Raw genomic sequence first — 17,121 nt, 5'->3', positions numbered from 1 at the left:
TATGTGAAGAGAGACTTTGGGTACTGTAGTATAATCACTGTTGGCTGACACAGCGCACCTGTTCCTAGTTCCCTAGTACTCACTGTGGCGTGGTATAAACAATACTATTCAAAAATGTATTCTCAATCACTTTCCAAATATACTTCTTGTATCTAGGAGTAGGAGAAATTTGATTCCCGCCCGAACAGGGAATTGAGTGTTTTGATTCACTGCAGCACTTCTGGAGAAGAGTGCTGTGCCTGTCCCCTTTGTGACCTATGCAATATAGCAACAATGCTGGTGTGCCAGCTTCAATTCATCCATAGGTATCTGCTCTCCTGTTAGGTTTTGTGGGGCACTGATGATGCTCAAGCAGGAGAACACTTCAGTGAGTGATATCTGCAGCATGGTCCAGGGCTATGTTCTCCTTAAATATTTGAAAAACATACCCTGTCTTCAGAGATATAGTCCATGTTTTCAAAAGTTCCCTTGATGTTAAATGTGTAATCTTTTTTTTTTTTTTTTTTTAAATCAAGACTACCTAGATTCTGCTTGTCATCCAAGTATTGATCAAACATGACTCAAATTGAGTAGCAACTAACTATCTACAAGTTAGCAGCTAACTATGTACAAGAAGCATATGGGCTTTTTTACTGTTTGTTTCTGTGTATATGCGCATTACATACATTATTTTCTCACCAAGATAAAAGTAATGAAGCAAATTTCAGTGAACAGTGGAGCACTCTGTATTTTCCATTTTTGTTAATTCAGTGGTCTACTGGAGTATTTTTAATCTATAATACCACTTTAAAATATAGTAAAAATAGAGCAGTGCATTTCCTAATTTTAATGAAGCGTCTTACAACCCTAGTACTTTTGAAAGCTGTTACCTCAGTTTTGAGCAATTCTCTTGTTCATTCAGTACTTCCATATGACTTTGTTAGTATAAGGTCTATTTCTTGGAGGATTAGATAAAAAATGGCTTTATATTTGTAAACATGGCATTATCACTGCTTTTTAACTGTACTAAAGAAAAGGTTGGTATTAAACTTGTCATCTTTCTGTGTATGCACATCCTAGGAGTTGTTGGGGGGTTCCTTATGTTGAAAGGCAGAAGTAAATGAATAAAGGATGTTTAGACTGTTAAGTATATTTATTTTTTACATTAAACCCATGCAAAATAGCTAAATAGTTTCTTGACACTGCTGTGGAAACAGTGAATCAAAAGGGGTTCATAATTAGTCAACAAGTGACTTTGGAAATTACAAGTTATCTTGGATTCTCAAGCCCTTTATTTTAAATGTTTAATCTTTTTTTTTTTTTTTTTTTAAATCAAGACTACCTAGATTCTGCTTGTCATCCAAGTATTGATCAAACATGACTCAAATTGAGTAGCAACTAACTATCTACAAGTTAGCAGCTAACTATGTACAAGAAGCATATGGGCTTTTTTACTGTTTGTTTCTGTGTATATGCGCATTACATACATTATTTTCTCACCAAGATAAAAGTAATGAAGCAAATTTCAGTGAACAGTGGAGCACTCTGTATTTTCCATTTTTGTTAATTCAGTGGTCTACTGGAGTATTTTTAATCTATAATACCACTTTAAAATATAGTAAAAATAGAGCAGTGCATTTCCTAATTTTAATGAAGCGTCTTACAACCCTAGTACTTTTGAAAGCTGTTACCTCAGTTTTGAGCAATTCTCTTGTTCATTCAGTACTTCCATATGACTTTGTTAGTATAAGGTCTATTTCTTGGAGGATTAGATAAAAAATGGCTTTATATTTGTAAACATGTCATTATCACTGCTTTATAACTGTACTAAAGAAAAGGTTGGTATTAAACTTGTCATCTTTCTGTGTATGCACATCCTAGGAGTTGTTGGGGGGTTCCTTATGTTGAAAGGCAGAAGTAAATGAATAAAGGATGTTTAGACTGTTAAGTATATTTATTTTTTACATTAAACCCATGCAAAATAGCTAAATAGTTTCTTGACACTGCTGTGGAAACAGTGAATCAAAAGGGGTTCATAATTAGTCAACAAGTGACTTTGGAAATTACAAGTTATCTTGGATTCTCAAGCGTGTTGATAGTTTCACAGTACAGTGCTTTTTTGCATGCTCTCTGCTTCAAATATGCGCCCCAATATGTTGCTTCACATCAGAAAGATAGATAAACCTCAATGAAAGCGTTTATTCACAAAATAGGGAATTGTTGTGAATATTCATAGAAAATATAGGTGAAGAAATTGTTTATATTCGGTCATCTGTTTACACTAAGGTTAAATCACAAAGGTCTCTTACCTAGTTGCTGTCTTCTCCTGATAAGGTGGCAGTCAAGGTTTCCTTTTTTCTAAAAAAACCCCACATATTCTGCATTTCACTAGAGCACCTTCTTGCTAGACAACCCTTTGTCAGAGCAACATCTAGTCTTCAGCGAAGTTTTTTATCCTTAGTCTCCCCTTTGAAATCTCCCAGAAGGGTCTGAATAGATGCTGTGTTTTTACCTACAACTCATTTTATTTCTTCCTTTTCTTGGAAACAGGATAGCTATGCCTCTTAACTAAAACAAGCACTGCTTCAGCTCCTTGGAGATGTAAATATCTGTGTTAAATTGGGAGTCATCTACCTTACTTCCCTCCTTCGCTAAAAACTCTTTGCCTCTGTGATGGATGAAATTCTTTCCTGTTTGGTGATTATTTGGATTCATTTTACTTTGAAATGTCCTGTACTGGATCTCATATTCTTTAACAGCTGTATATTAAGAAGCATATATGATCTAAACCTCTGTATACCTCTAAACAAAATAAAAGTACGTAGCTCACTATTAGGTCTTGATTCAAAGCAGAGATGAGGATAACTAACCACTTTGGGTTAACTGATCCAACATAGATGTGTTACAACAACTTTAGTTTCTCTTGTTCTTTTGACTCGCATATATCCACTGTTCTGGTATTCTAAAAATAGCTTTAAGGATTAGTTTTCCTTGCCTAATTTGAATCTTTCCTCTTTTTGACTCTCAGTATTTTAAACAAAGCACTTCTGTGATTCTCCAGCATTTATTGCCTGTGAGAATTCTCTTGAAGCTTACTGGTCAGGCTGTTTATAAATTACCTGGATTTTGTCTTCTATCTGAAGATGAAAGATTGCCCTTCACTGGGATTCTGAATGGCTTTAGCACTGTCTATGTGCTCGTCTCTTGCAAAATGGCTTGACTAAGCTGACTGCTACTGAGAGTATCTTCATTTTATATTCTGGGGAAGTGGTTTTAAAGTCATTGTGGGCACTTTCCCTGAAAGTACTTGGTACTTCATGTTGGCCTGGAAAAGACAAAAGAGTATCAGGAATCAACACCACATAAAACGAATCATTTTGTCATTTTGGGCTTGAATGCTCTGTTCGTTTTTAGTCACACATCTCAAAAAGAATACTACTGGGAAGGGTCTGGGGAAAAGCAATAGTATGATCGGAGTTGTAGGACCCTCCAGAAAAGAGCTGGCTGGGGACTGAAGAAAATAAGTAAGTCCACGTTGTGATGGTTTATCAAATGCTCTACTGAAGTTTGACAGGTGAAATGGTTTGGTATTATGGCTTAAGTCAGTATGGCTGGATTTGATGGGAGAAGTTAACAAAATAGCTGAGCCAATTCTAACGGCTCATTGCCACCAAAAGGGGGAGGTCCTGCTCTTTCCTTCCTTCCTTATCACATACTTTCTCAGTTACTTGTGCACGCTTGCAGTATACTTGTTACAGTGCTCCATAAATCAGTTCAGCTCATCAGTCTGCAGCAAACTAATTCAGCAGAAAAAGCAAGTAGTTTCCTGGTAGATTAATGAGACTATTTAGACCAGTGAAGGTCCCAGTTATCACCAGGGCCAGCACAGAAGAGACAGAGCCACAGGGTCAAATGCAGCAGAACTTTATGTGGCTGGTGGCAATTTGTTAGATTGGCTCAGTCATCTTGCATAGCACCCTTTTGACAGATCGGGGAGCAGAGCATGAGCTTTTTCCAGGGATCTTGGGAAAATGGTTTGAACTCCTTGTGATTCAGATCCCCATGTATGTAGGAAGAGTTATCTTTTTCCCATTCATCTGTTCTGTCAATACTGAGCTCCGAGCTTTTCAGATGAAAAAGCTCATGTGCCTAGCATTTTTGGTAGACTTGTCAATTGAGATGCTCAATATTATTTTAACAATAAAACTGTTAGCATTCATCTACCTCATACTGATTTAGGTCATAATTTTCATTTATTGATGTCTGTTTCAAATTAAAAAAAAAAAAACAAAAATGTTTTTAATATCTGAATGTTCACACTTGATCTCTGGGTCCTCCATATTTCCTCCCTATTTTACACTGAATCCTGAATAAAAACCTACATGTAAAATCTCATACGATCCGTTGATGTAAAAAAAAGCCTGCAACAGTGGCATGCATACCTTCAGAATGATACGTGAATTGTGATGAAATTTAGCCATCATTTTTCAAAACCCAAGGGCTTTTTTTTAACCTGAAAAAATACTTTGAGCTATAAAACAATAGTTCAGTACAATTCTGACTTGACAGGGACCTTGTCACTGCAACACACATAAAAAATTTAGTTTGTCTGTATCTGCTGTCCACCTGGTTTAGCATTTCTGTATGTCATGTATTAAAAAGATAATGCAGTAGTCTCACAAGACTAGAAAAAAACATTTTGAGTTTTATAACTGGTTTTAGATTCTTTTTTTTAATGTGTCAAAATACATTCTGTTATTAAATTTGCCTTTTTCCAAATTTTAAATAAAGAACTACTATATCTTTTACTACAGTGATCACTGTTAAAATGGTTCGGAAGTTCTGTGGCTTGAAGCTTGTTTTTTTAATTTTATTTTGCGTTAGTGGGCTGGTGTTTCTTATTTTTGCCTATGAAGTCTCATTTTGATCCTAATGTCAGCAGCTCTGAAATCATATCCTCTAAAAACGTGACCATAGCCAATTCCTGTGAAATATGACAGTAAATATACTTATTTCTACATTGCATGTTATGGTTTTGTTGAATTTGGGATTTTGTAGTATTAACAGTCTCTAGCAAAACCCAGAAAGTACTAAACTATATACCACCTTAGCTCATCTACTTTTAGACTTTTTAATGAAAATTCTCAGGACCCTTCTTCAGCCTGTCCCTCTATTTTCTCTGTGTAGTGGTAAATTTCTGTTCATCCATTAAGAGAACTGTCTTCCTCAAGTAATCCTATTTGAAAAAGTAAGTCTAAGCTTTTCCTTTCTAAAAAGGTACACAATATTCCTCTTTTTTTTCTTTTTTTCTTGTGTGAGTTCTTTTCATACTTGTTTTGTTTTGTCCTGTACTACCCATAGGTTCCTTTGTGTGTTCAGTCTTTAAATTTTGAATTAGTTTGTGGTCAGCATAAATCATCCCTACTTAAAAGATTTATCTGTCCTCAGAGATCATCTTTCTGTATCAGATGTTCTGACCTTCTCTCGCATTCCTTCTGTCTGCACTGTAGAGAAGCTGCTTCTAATTTGGATTGTAAAACGCTCATTTAGATGTATACCCGTGTAAAGAGAGCCGCCTCTTTCTCTAACCTTTGAAACTGTACATGCTGTTGGAGTTTCAGGTGATTGTTGTGGGACCTGGATGCAGTCCAGGTTTTGCTGCTGGTCGGTTCTGTAAGACACAAGTTGCAGTATTCTTGGACAGAGACAGTATCCTGTTTTTCAGTCCTCTCCACTCACAAAGAATGTGGCTGAAACTTTGTTGTATGGAGGTGTTGGTGTCTAAGGAAGGAAAATTCTGTTGAAGGCTCTTTCAAGAGCAGAGCAAGCAATTTAAAGGGATACCATTTATGGGGGGGACGACAACCCAAACAAAAACTCCGGATTTGCCAGAGTTTTGTAGGTCAGATATATTTGCTTAGGACTCAAACAAGGCAACAGAGTGTATTTTGTCTCCTCCTTTAGATATACTTTGTAGTAGAGACTTGAGGAGAACTAATCAACGTTGAAACAAATGTGGTGGCTTTCTGGTGACTGCTATATTTCTGAGAGCTAGGCACATCACCATGCACTTTCCTTCAAAGTATGGAACATCTTTGTTCTAACTAACATTTTAGCTGTATCTTCTTTTACTGTAGAGAGAATGCTACTCTTGGTGAAACCATAACACCATGAAGCCTGTTCACAAGTGGGATGAAAATAACTGTACTTTGCATGTCAAGGGTGCTGTTCTTCATGACATAGTGTTTATGTTCCTATCTATGTAATTTTCATTGGGAGGCCATAGAGCTACAGGTCTCTAGGGAGATCTGATAGTCAAGTCATAAATAATGTGCTCTCCTTCATGACTCTATTGTAAGATATTAAACTTACTAAGTAGATTAGATTTTTACATTAATAGTGTTAGAGAAATGACTTTAATTAAGTGACTGGATAATACAAGCACTCTACAAATAGTTACAGCTTAATACAGGGTTATTAATCAAAATTGGCATGCATGAACATGTGGTTCTTTCAATATATTTTTATCATGTTGAAGCAAGTAGGTGGAAAATTGAGATTTAGTTACTAAATGCTCAAAATGAAATACATTTTGCTGTCCAGTTTCCATTGTGCCTAAGGAAATTACTTTTGACTCATTAGTGCTTCAGAAATGTCACATCTTTAGAAACAAATCAATAAATAGAGAAGGCATCAAATTAGTGTTATGGCTTTGTTTTGTTTTTTTACTTAATTGTTCACTTGCTAGTGGACTAGACAGGCCAGCTACATTTGAGTAAGTGACATCTTTTGGTGTTAGTGACATTGGTAAGTTAGTACAGTGTCCTAGTGTCAAATACCATTGCTAGAGTCTCAGCATGAACGCTTTAAACTAAATAAATGAGTACATGCAGAAGCTGTGGGTGCTTTGAAAAGCAAGCTACTTTTAAAGCATCTAGATGTAAATTTAGATAGACTAATGTTTGGTACGAGTTCTGAAAACACCCACCTTAATGTTTTATAGTAAACTAGAAGAATATGATAGTGATGATGAGAAGAAACTATTGCTCTATTGGGAAAAAAATAGAAAGAAAAGGTTAAGTATGATAGAATTTCCATAGTATTATTCATACAGTTTACCAACAAAAGCTAAAATAAAACACTGATTTGGTGAGAGCATAATAGCAGATATTGGACTCTTCAGAAGAGTTTCAGCTCTTTTGAAATAAGAGTTTTGTATTGTTTAAGAAAAGCATAAAAATGGTAGGCATTTTGGAAATTTTATCCTAATCATGCAGGCAGGTAACTTGCTTACATTTTTAGTATTTGTTTACATTCCACTGTAGTGCCACAGGATTCTAAGACTAAGAAGTCTAAACAGGAACTGTAATACAATCTAAAATAAAATTAAAATATTCTATGCAGTAATGCTTCACTTCTTGCAAACTCTTTAGCTTTACTTTTTTTCTCTAATTCTAGAATGGCCAAATGTTTCTATGACATAACCTAGCAAATTCTGTTTACATCCTGGTAAAATGTAACTTGGTTTTAAGTATGCAGCCAAACTCTGTGGGTGACCAGTGATTTTATCGTCTCAAATTCAATAGTATACCTGTATAAGTAATTCTATCATTGCAGTCAAAGTATAACCAACTGAATTTGTTGCTATGTAAAATGGAAAAATACAAATTGAAATAAGAAATTGAAAAATATTACTTTAATGTGGAAACCTTTTTATTTTATATCCCATATTCCAGTTGTAGTGGAATATTAGGCATACTATATTACATAACACATTGCAGTCATTTTATAAGACTAACAAACCATCATATGATGAAACATCCAAAATCTGACATTTTAATAAAATAAAATGCTACAAAATAAGGGAGCAAGTTTTTTGGCCGTTTTAATAGAGGTCAAACATTAGTTTACGCTCATAATGCAACTAGAAGATTATTACTGCATTTCATTTATAGAAAAAATAACTTCTTGTCTCTTGAAGAGCACCCAGATAGTGAGTCATGACTGTGGCTTCTGTGGAATATGGCAACAATGCTAATATCTATGAACCTTCATTGCACTTGGGCTGGTCAATGTTCGCTTTTGGAAATAGTAAGCTTTGACAGTAAGTTGCTGCTGTAATTTCTTACCTGAGAAGTTTTAAGTCTGAAATGTGCATATGCTCATTCAATATTTAACAGTAGCATTCTGACTGTTTTTCAGCTACTGGCACTGGCTACTGTTCTGATATGCTATTATGTAAAGTATTTAGAAAATTTGTCTTCAGTAGCTAAAATAGTAGATGACAAATGAAAAGCTAGTTAAAAAAACCTCAGGTATTACACACAGTTTTGGTCCTCGCTGCATTATCAGAGGACGGAGAAGACCTTGGAACTCTGCATAAATGGCAAGGTGACAAGGTCGAGCAGGAAATAAGTAGAGTATGAGGAAAGATGAAATACACTTGGTTGAAATACACATAGTGATGTGGAGGAGGCAAACAGAGAATGACTGTTCACCATTTCTCCCAATGTAAGAATTATGAGCAACCAAGGCCCATGATAACAAATGAAAGGAATGCCGCATCAGACACAAATAATGGAACTTATTCCCACAGGATTCTGTAAGCGTCAGATACTAGAAAAAACAGTGAAAACCTATGGAACTGACTTTTCATGAAACAGTAGTCTAGTTTCAAATTTTGCCTGAGGTGTAGTTCCTAAATCCTGGTTGCTCAAATACAGGAGGATATACTGGAGAAGGCATTGTTAAGTACCTGTTCTGTTTTAATAATCTGTCATCAAAAATTGCTGCTAGCTACTCCATGAGACAGGCTAATTGGCCCCGTGAAATTTTGGTTCAACCTAGAAGGAAAGATCTGATTTAGAGAAGTGTTCGGTGTGTGTGGTGGTAGGAAAGTGAGTCTCTAGAATTGAAATCTGTGTGTTGTACAGAATACTTGGGCAGCTTTGTTTATACAGAGTATTTATAAAGCAGCGGTAGCTGCTAGCTAGAAAGTAAATTAGCTTTTCCAGCTGAAACATGAGCTAAAAATGTATGAAACTGTTGCTTTAGAGAATTCTTTAAAACATGTATGTAATTGTTTTCATAACTGAGAAATAATTTATTTCTCCTGTTTAGCATTTATAGGTGTATTGCATCCACTGTTCTAGATAATCATAGTCCTGTCAGATCATTTTTCCTTGGAGTTCATTTCAAACTTTGATTTCCTCTAAATCTCAAACAGTATTGACAGAAGGAGAAGTTAATGCATAGGTTACCTTCAGATGGCAATGTGTTAGTTATTGAATGTTCTGTTGTGGAATCCAAACTGATCTGCTATCACACAGGTTAAACATCTATACTGTTCAACTCTGGGAGTATTTTATAAATAAATTACTAAAATATTGCTGGGAAATGTACATAGTGTATTTATAAATACAGCTTTCACAATAGCTAGTGCTTTAAAATGGAATTGATTTACTACACAATACTTTTAGTCTTTATTAATTTATTATGTATTGAGTATAAGTAGTTTTGTCGCTACCTTGCAGTTGATTGTGGAGAACACATTACTACTGAAGTGTTTGGCTTTGAACTGTAGAATATTATAAATTGGAAAGGACCCTGGAGGTCATCTGATCCAGTTCCCTGCTCAGAGGAGGACCAAATTAGATGAGGTTGCTCAGGGCCACGTACCCTTGCATTTTGATTATCCTTAAGGAGAGAGGTTCCACAGCCTCTCTGAGCAACCTGTTCCAGTGTTCAACCACCCTCACAGTGGAAAAAGTTCCCTTGTATCTAATCAGAATGTCCCATGTTGCAATTTGTATTCCCTTTTTGAGATTTGTCTTTTAATCACGCGCTCCAAGAAGTGTCTGGCTTTACACTATCTATACCCTCCCATTAGGTAGTTGCCGACAGCAATAAGGTCCCCCCTAGCTTCTCTTCTCTGGGCTGAACAAACCCAGTGCTTGCAGCCTCTCTTCGTATGCCATGTGCTCCAGCTCTCTAATCATCTTGGTGACCTTTGCTGGATTCATCCAAGTATTTCATTGTCTGTCTTGTACTGGAGAGCCCAAGAATGGGCACAGTTCTCCAAATGTGGTGGCTCAAGCCCTCAACAGAGGGAAACAATTGCTTTACTTGACCTGTTGGCTATGCAGTTTTCAAGAGTTGCAGTTAAAAGACCAGCTTCTACCTTACGAGTGAGTCTGATTTACAACAGTGCTTAGAAAAGGTCTAACATACTCAGGTTCTTGTAAACTTTCAAACTACACGTTTTTCTTGTGTAAGATGAGTAGGTTTAAATATTAGGATTCAAAGATAGCATTTATGGTACAAAGCTATTTAAAAAATATTTTCATAAAATATTAGCTCTCCCAGCGTACAGAGTACTGTTGCTGGTCAGTTGTCTGTTTCCTGATAATTGGATGGAAATTTCTTATCTGATAAATCCTTTCTATATGTTGGTTCAGAGTATAATCACTTGTTTGTTATAATTGCTACTAAGTGGATAGCTCAATAAAGTTTTCCTGTTATCTGCTATAGTGCATGGCACAGATCTGTTTTTTCACTTGGGTACTTACTGACCGTAGCAGATCCGAGGAAGGATGGAGAAATGAGGACAGAGTGGAGGGAAGTGAGAAAGTATTCTGTAATGGGATTAGTGACAACTTACCTAATTACCCTACTTGGAAAGCTGGGTCTTATCAGGTCTGCAGTAGTGATAAAAATCTAGGTAAATGAATTATCTAGTGGGAAGCTGCCCTTTCATTAACTCTCATATATATTTCAGGGAAAAGAAATACTCTTCTCTCTCTGGAAAATTTTTACCTAAAGTTCCAAATATTCTGCGTGTTTGGTTTTTTCCAGAATACCCATCTCCTCCTTTTCTCAAGACAATATTTACGAAGTCCAGCCTCCAAGAGCTGATAGGAAATCAATAGAGATTTTTCATGCGCACATTCAGGCTGGAAGAGGAAACATGCAGCCACTGGGAAAAGATGACTTCCTTATGTACAGAGAGTACATTCGAAACAGATACTTGTAAATACAGGTTGGATTCTCCTGCCAAGTCTACTGTACTGATAGGTCATAAAAATAATTTTAGAAAGAAAACCTAGTTTGGTATTTTGCAGCAATAAATTTATTATCTAACATTTCTATTTATTATGCTTTACTATTATACATTTACAGAATTGTGCTTTACAGGAAAAAAGTGATTTGATATCTGCTCTTCAGCTGAAAGAGAAAGTGTATCTTGAGAGACTAAGTGAGTAGTCAGAGCACCTACAGTCACTGAAGAGTATGTAGCAATTTATGGCAAAGAAAATACTGCATCTTTAGGTTTTATATTTGTTTCTTACATTGTTATGTTTGCTAGTAAATTTGAAGTGATTTGTACATAAGAATCAGAAGATAATCGTTTTCTTCCTCTGTTCCATGACAGCAAACAATCTTTTTTTACAACAGAATGTTTTCTGATATTTCTTGATTTTTAGCAAACTGAGTGCTAAAATGACTGCTTGTAATTTACTGCTTTCTTAAGCAAAAGTGAAAAATATGTGGCTTATTTCAAAATCAAAATTTGCATCTAGACTAACAAACTTTGTAACCCTAATTTGTGTCAAAACTCATCTCCCTGGTGCTAATAGCTACAGAATCTGTGCCACATGCAGGGTGAAAATGGCTTGTGACTAATTATCATGGGCTTCTAGTAGGAATCTGAGGTGAACCACTTACTGACTGCATCTGCAAATGAAGGAATGCTCTCCACTTTACTGGGTTCGGACTCTTAGAGGGCGCAAAACCATCCTGTTGTTTTTCTGTATGACAGGCGTTATCCTTTTTGCAGCATACTCTTTCCATCCCTGTATTTGTGCTCCTGCGAGATGCTTTCAGGTTCAAGCCTACAGCCTCCCAAGAAACCAGTATCAGTAAGTGAGGTATAGAGACTGGATCAGCTGGGGTGGTCACGCAAGAGGAAGCAGTAGTTGGGTTAGGCAAGACTGAACATCATGCCTGGTGCTAGGTAAGAAGTGGAGAGGCAGCAGGTAACTGAAATAGGTTGTTTAATTTGGGCTTGTGATTAAAAGATTTCTCAAATTTAAAAAAAAAAAGAGGGGGAAACCCTATTATTTGCAATTACAAGCTAAAATTCCCAACACTGCTTTCTAGCCCTTTGCCTTGAAGAATACCGACAGTGCCAGCAGAATCCTTGACAAATCATGTTATTCCACAAGCTTGTACAGACCATATTTCAGGATTTTCTGGAATAACTGAGTAACTGTTTTAGGGATGTCAGCCAACTACATGTACTATGTAGAAAACATGTTTGCATTCATAGTCAATTGCTTGCAGGCGGCTACCCCAGATTCTTGGCTGCATGCTGCAAACATATTCTGAATATGTGTGCCTATCTTATGCAGTAAGTTGCACTTCCGTCAGTAATTCAATGAAAGAAAAGATGCAGTGGATGAAGGGAAAAGATAGAAGTTTCTTGTGATGGAAGTCTGTGTGTTTCAGGGAGTGACTTGTATGCAGTCAGTGAGAGAACATGGTACCTCAAGCTACCAAAAAAATTTGGTGTCCATTCCCTTTTGTTAATTGATTAATACTGTTTTGAGAGAAATTAATGTATTTTAGGAGATGCGAGAATGAAATGTTGCTTTAGATAATACTTCATTGCAACTGTCAATGTTTTCTTTTCTCTGGGAAAAAAACTGTGCTGAATTCTTTTGTCCAATATGAAAAACACTTTGAAGGAATAAATGCTTGCTTTGGAAAAATGTAGAGCTGGAGTCCTTACCCTAATGAGGCAAATGCATGCTTTTCTTGCTGCACTTAAACTATTTCAAAGAATGTTTTCTAGATTATCACAATCCTTATACTTTTGTTGTTTGTAGATACAGGTAATTCATAAAAGTCACTCTTGAAAGTGTACCACTTAACAACAGATAAGGCAAAAGATGATGCTTTCTTTTTCAACATCTAATGTTATTGCAAAATATGAGAACTGTAATAATTTTACAGCTCTAAGAGAAAATATGTTCACGCTTCAGCAATTCAAACACTCCTCAGGAAAAGAAGATTAAAGGCTTTTGTTTTTACCAAGTTTTGAGAGATGAATGACATCTCAGTCCATTTTCTGTAATATAATGCCAGGCTTTTCAGTGTCTCTCTAAACGTGTGCCATGACAGTCCTGTCGTGGGGTCCCCTTGAATCTTTTAATATGTATAACTGCTGCTTGTTTCTCCTAGCTGCTTATAGGGGTTTAAGCCATGTGCATTACTTCATATGCTTGGGTATTAATATTCAGGTGATAGCTTGTATGATCTACCATCAGTGTACTCTTAGCAGCTGCTAAGAATACTTCAGGGTGCTAAGTCAACTGTTTACTAGGTTTGTTTAAAAAAATAAAACAACGCACAAACCAAGACTCCCAGCTTAACTGCCTGAATGATAAACGTTCAACAGTCTGAATAGATCTGCTGCCTAATGTGTGTAAATGGTTAATTTAAAAAGAAAATACGCTCATCACCCATGTAACAAGTTCAGTTGTACAAAGGACTCTAGAGATGCTGCCTCTGCATCTACCTACTTTATTCTGTTCTTGTGATAATAAGGTTCAGTTCTCAACCGTCTTGGAAGTTCTGAATAGATGCATGTATTTCCCTTTCAGAAGCTGAGGAAAAAGTGTGTAAGGTAAGTATAAACACAAAAAGAATGGGCTGTGTTGGCTCTGAAGACTGACATGGTGCTCTTTTTGACTCTTAAGTGCTAATGATCATCTTTAACATTAAACTATATGGACAGATAAAATATTTATAAGAAATGTGTTGGTTTTCCTCTAAAATAGATTTCGTTTGTTTCAGTGTGTTTGAAGGTTACATTGAAATATAATAAGAAATGTGTTGGTTTTCCTCTAAAATATATTTCGTTTGTTTCAGTGTGTTTGTTTGTACTAAAATGTACACCTGGAGAATAATGACTTTGGGTTCTTTTCTTGTGGATTCAGGAGGCACGGACATCGGATTAGGGCTCCGTAATTTCTGAGCCAGTGGTTCTTTGATGCCAATCCAACAGCTTAAGCTCTGTTCTATGACCCTCTTCAGATTGATACTTGTGCCCTTAGGAGCAGTTATTCCCCAACGCTTTCATTGGTAGTTTCCCCTCCTTGTAAGCTTTTCTTCCGCTTGCAAAGCCCACTGACTTTTCGTTCTCTCACTCTCATTCCTTTCCAGAGACTCAGATGTGACCCTGAAATAGGATCCTTTTAATGTGCACACAGCTGCAGCTACCAGAGGGGAGAAAGTGAAAGAGCTGTACGTAGTTCTGGGATGACATTTGTGGTAGCTCTTTCTTTTGGTGTTGAGTTTTTGAGATTTTTTGCACAGGATCCCAGGAAGGTTCTGCTGGCTTTCACAGGCTCAGGCCAGCCTTCACTCGCATAAACTCCAAAGCATGTGACCTGTCAAATAGTCATGTTTTACAGTAAGAGGAAATGCCAGCTTCACTTGGGAGATCACTTCATTCTCCATAGGAGTTTCACCCTATCTGTACTCCCTGAATAATTACACATACAAGTACAGTTCACTGAGGATAAAACGGTGCATATGCCATACTTCAATAGTTGCAAGAGTGTTGAGTTATGTATAAAGTACTGTTCCAGTTGCTGGCATAGATTGAATCAGATTGATCACCTGGAGCCTGATATGGAAAAGCTATAATGTGCTTGGCTCCCAAATGCCTCCCTCGGTCTTCTATATATTTAGAAAAATCTAATTAAAGTTGTCACTTTTGGTGGTGATTTAAAAGTAATATGGAACTAGTGCAATATGTTACAAAATATTAATGAAAAAAAATCATACATTGAAATTGCAACCCTTGCAAATATTGATTATCAGCAGTTCCCTACTGGAGTTCCTAAATCTATATGCTACAAAGAAAACGGTTACAGCTGCTAATCTGTCTACTAGAGTCAAGTAAAAGAGTACTGAGAAAAGGCACGAAAAACAGTGTTTAACATTACTGTATTTCTGGAGGAGCAATACATGCTTTTTGCCATACCTGACCCAAGGTTTGAATATAATATTTAAATTCCATTCTTTTGACTATATTAATCTGTGGAGAATAAAGAGATAGTGTAATAAAGGTAGGACAGGCAAGCAGCATGTAATGAACCATCTTTGATTGTCCGTTTGCATTTTCCCATTCTAGGTGTAGCTGTGCTGCTGGCGCTAAAGCCTGGCGTGGTTTTTAGGCATTATGATACCTGCAGAGTATGCATTTGTGGTCATCTTCCCATTTTTAGCACACAGCACATATGAGATCGTGTGCACACTGCAACCTCCAAATCCTCTCAAAAATCTTAGGCATTGAGAGAGCGCTGTTATTTTGTATTCTCTGACAGCTCAGGTACTCTTACAGCTCCTTTTTTTTTTTTTTTTTTTTTGGTAAGGTTTATCTTTTGTTATCATATTTCCCTTCTTTTTCTTCTGATTATTTGGTAGTTTGATATCCCTTCCCCTTTCTTCTTCACCACCTGTGGTTCAGAATCCTTTCTCTAAGCCAGAACTGTGCCACAAGTTGCAGTTTGCCCACTATATCCATATCCATTTGGAGCTTTCACTTCTTGAAGGAAAACTCTGTGAATTTTATCCTTTTACTGAAAAACCTTCATGCTTTCTTCAGCAATCCGTATCCCTCCTTTTTTAAATGCAGGCTGGGCCATCATCTGCCCTGCCTGATTTCCTACCTCCTGTGGTGGCGACAGACGCCTGTATTGTCTCTCTTGGGTTCTCAGTGTCTTGGTAACATATTCTGGAGAAGTGCTGTGCTTGGGTACAGGATGTTAGTGCTTGAACAAATTGTAGACATCACTTAAAATCTTTTCCTCTAGAGAAAGTCAAGCGCTGCTCTGATTAAGAAAGTAAGAGAGCATTTAAAGTGATCCCCTCTGATTGTCTCTAGTCATGCAGATGCTATAGCAGCACTCTGCGTCCTACTGCGTGGAGTTGTCCAAGGGGGAGGGAGGCATTTTTTTGCTCATACTCCCAAGAAAGTGGATCCAGACCGTTTGAATAAGCTAGTGTTGGCACGTGTCAAAGTTCACCGGCACGTCCAGTGAGAGATTTTGCAGCGATAAGCCAGGCTCGGATCCCTTAGGGGTTTTTCTCCTTTCAGTTCCGGTGCCTCTGTTCCCTCCCAGTGCCTCTTCCTCGACATTAACAGTGGGCTTAGACACGCAGAGGGCTGGGGCTCGCATCGCCGCCTCCTGTGGCTGTTAACCCGTGCTAAAACCGGCATTGACCCTGCCGCAGGCTTAGGCTCGAGCGCAGGCTCTGCTCCCGCAGGGCCGCGCCTTCCCCAGTACCAAGGACAGCTCCCGCCCCGGCGGGGCCGACGGGGGGGGCACCCCACGCACACGCGAAACACGACGGCCCTTCTAGCTGTGCTGGTTATGGGGGGGGGGATGCCGTTGTTTCTCAAAGAAGGAAAATAATGAATACCGATTATGTTATTGCCTAATTATACCCGCTCTCTTAATCCTGGGATATACTTGGAATGCATTTTGTGGGAGGATGGGTGGTACATGCTGACTTGTGTGAGTAAAAGCTCAGATTGAAAAGCAGCTTCACATGCTTAAAATCAGCCTCTGATCACTTTCACCTGAGTGCTTTCAGAAAATATTTGTTCTCTGCATCTGGTCCTTAAAGCACATGTTACCACATGCCAGATATCTTGACTGGATAGTGTTAAAATGTGAGCTTTTGTATGTCTCTAAGATATAAGAAAAAGCAGCTTACAGGCTGTGTTATTTATTCTTCTTAAGACAGGCAACACATTAACACTGCATCAGGAGCCATTTTTTCTGTGACACAGACCTTCCTGTGCAAAGTGGAATTCAGTCATCACCCCCCACACCCTCCAGCACTAACACACGCCATTAAGGTGACAGGCGACACTGTTACGAGCTCATGCTGTGTCAGGTTCACAGAGGTGGCAGCATCCTACGTCTGCTGCAAATGTTTCCTTCAAAATTCAGGCATCCAGATGTAGTTATCAACATTGTGTGTTGACCTGGTTTTGCAGAAGTGCTGGTGCTCAAAATCCCACCAAAGTTCAAATATTCTCCAAACATACAGCCACTTTATAGC

General features: G+C 37.5%; 1 protein-coding gene across 1 annotated transcript in view; it reads left to right on the top strand.

Annotated features, from left to right (window-relative positions):
* FIG4 (FIG4 phosphoinositide 5-phosphatase) overlaps positions 1–12,818 on the top strand; it is a 63,028-nt gene extending 50,210 nt beyond the window's left edge. The window contains exon 23 of the mRNA XM_009289203.2: positions 10,834–12,818. Within this exon, the coding sequence (XP_009287478.1) occupies positions 10,834–11,011 (178 nt within the window). The 3' untranslated portion in view covers positions 11,012–12,818. The remainder of the gene's footprint in view (positions 1–10,833) is intronic.
* Positions 12,819–17,121: the final 4,303 nt, after the last annotated feature.

The sequence above is a fragment of the Aptenodytes forsteri genome, unplaced genomic scaffold (genome assembly GCF_000699145.1).
Source record: "Aptenodytes forsteri isolate BGI_AS27 unplaced genomic scaffold, ASM69914v1 Scaffold217, whole genome shotgun sequence".
Taxonomy (NCBI): Eukaryota; Metazoa; Chordata; class Aves; order Sphenisciformes; family Spheniscidae; genus Aptenodytes; species Aptenodytes forsteri.
The sequence above is the reverse complement of the archived record's forward strand: the minus strand, read 5'-3'. Positions and strand labels throughout refer to the sequence as shown.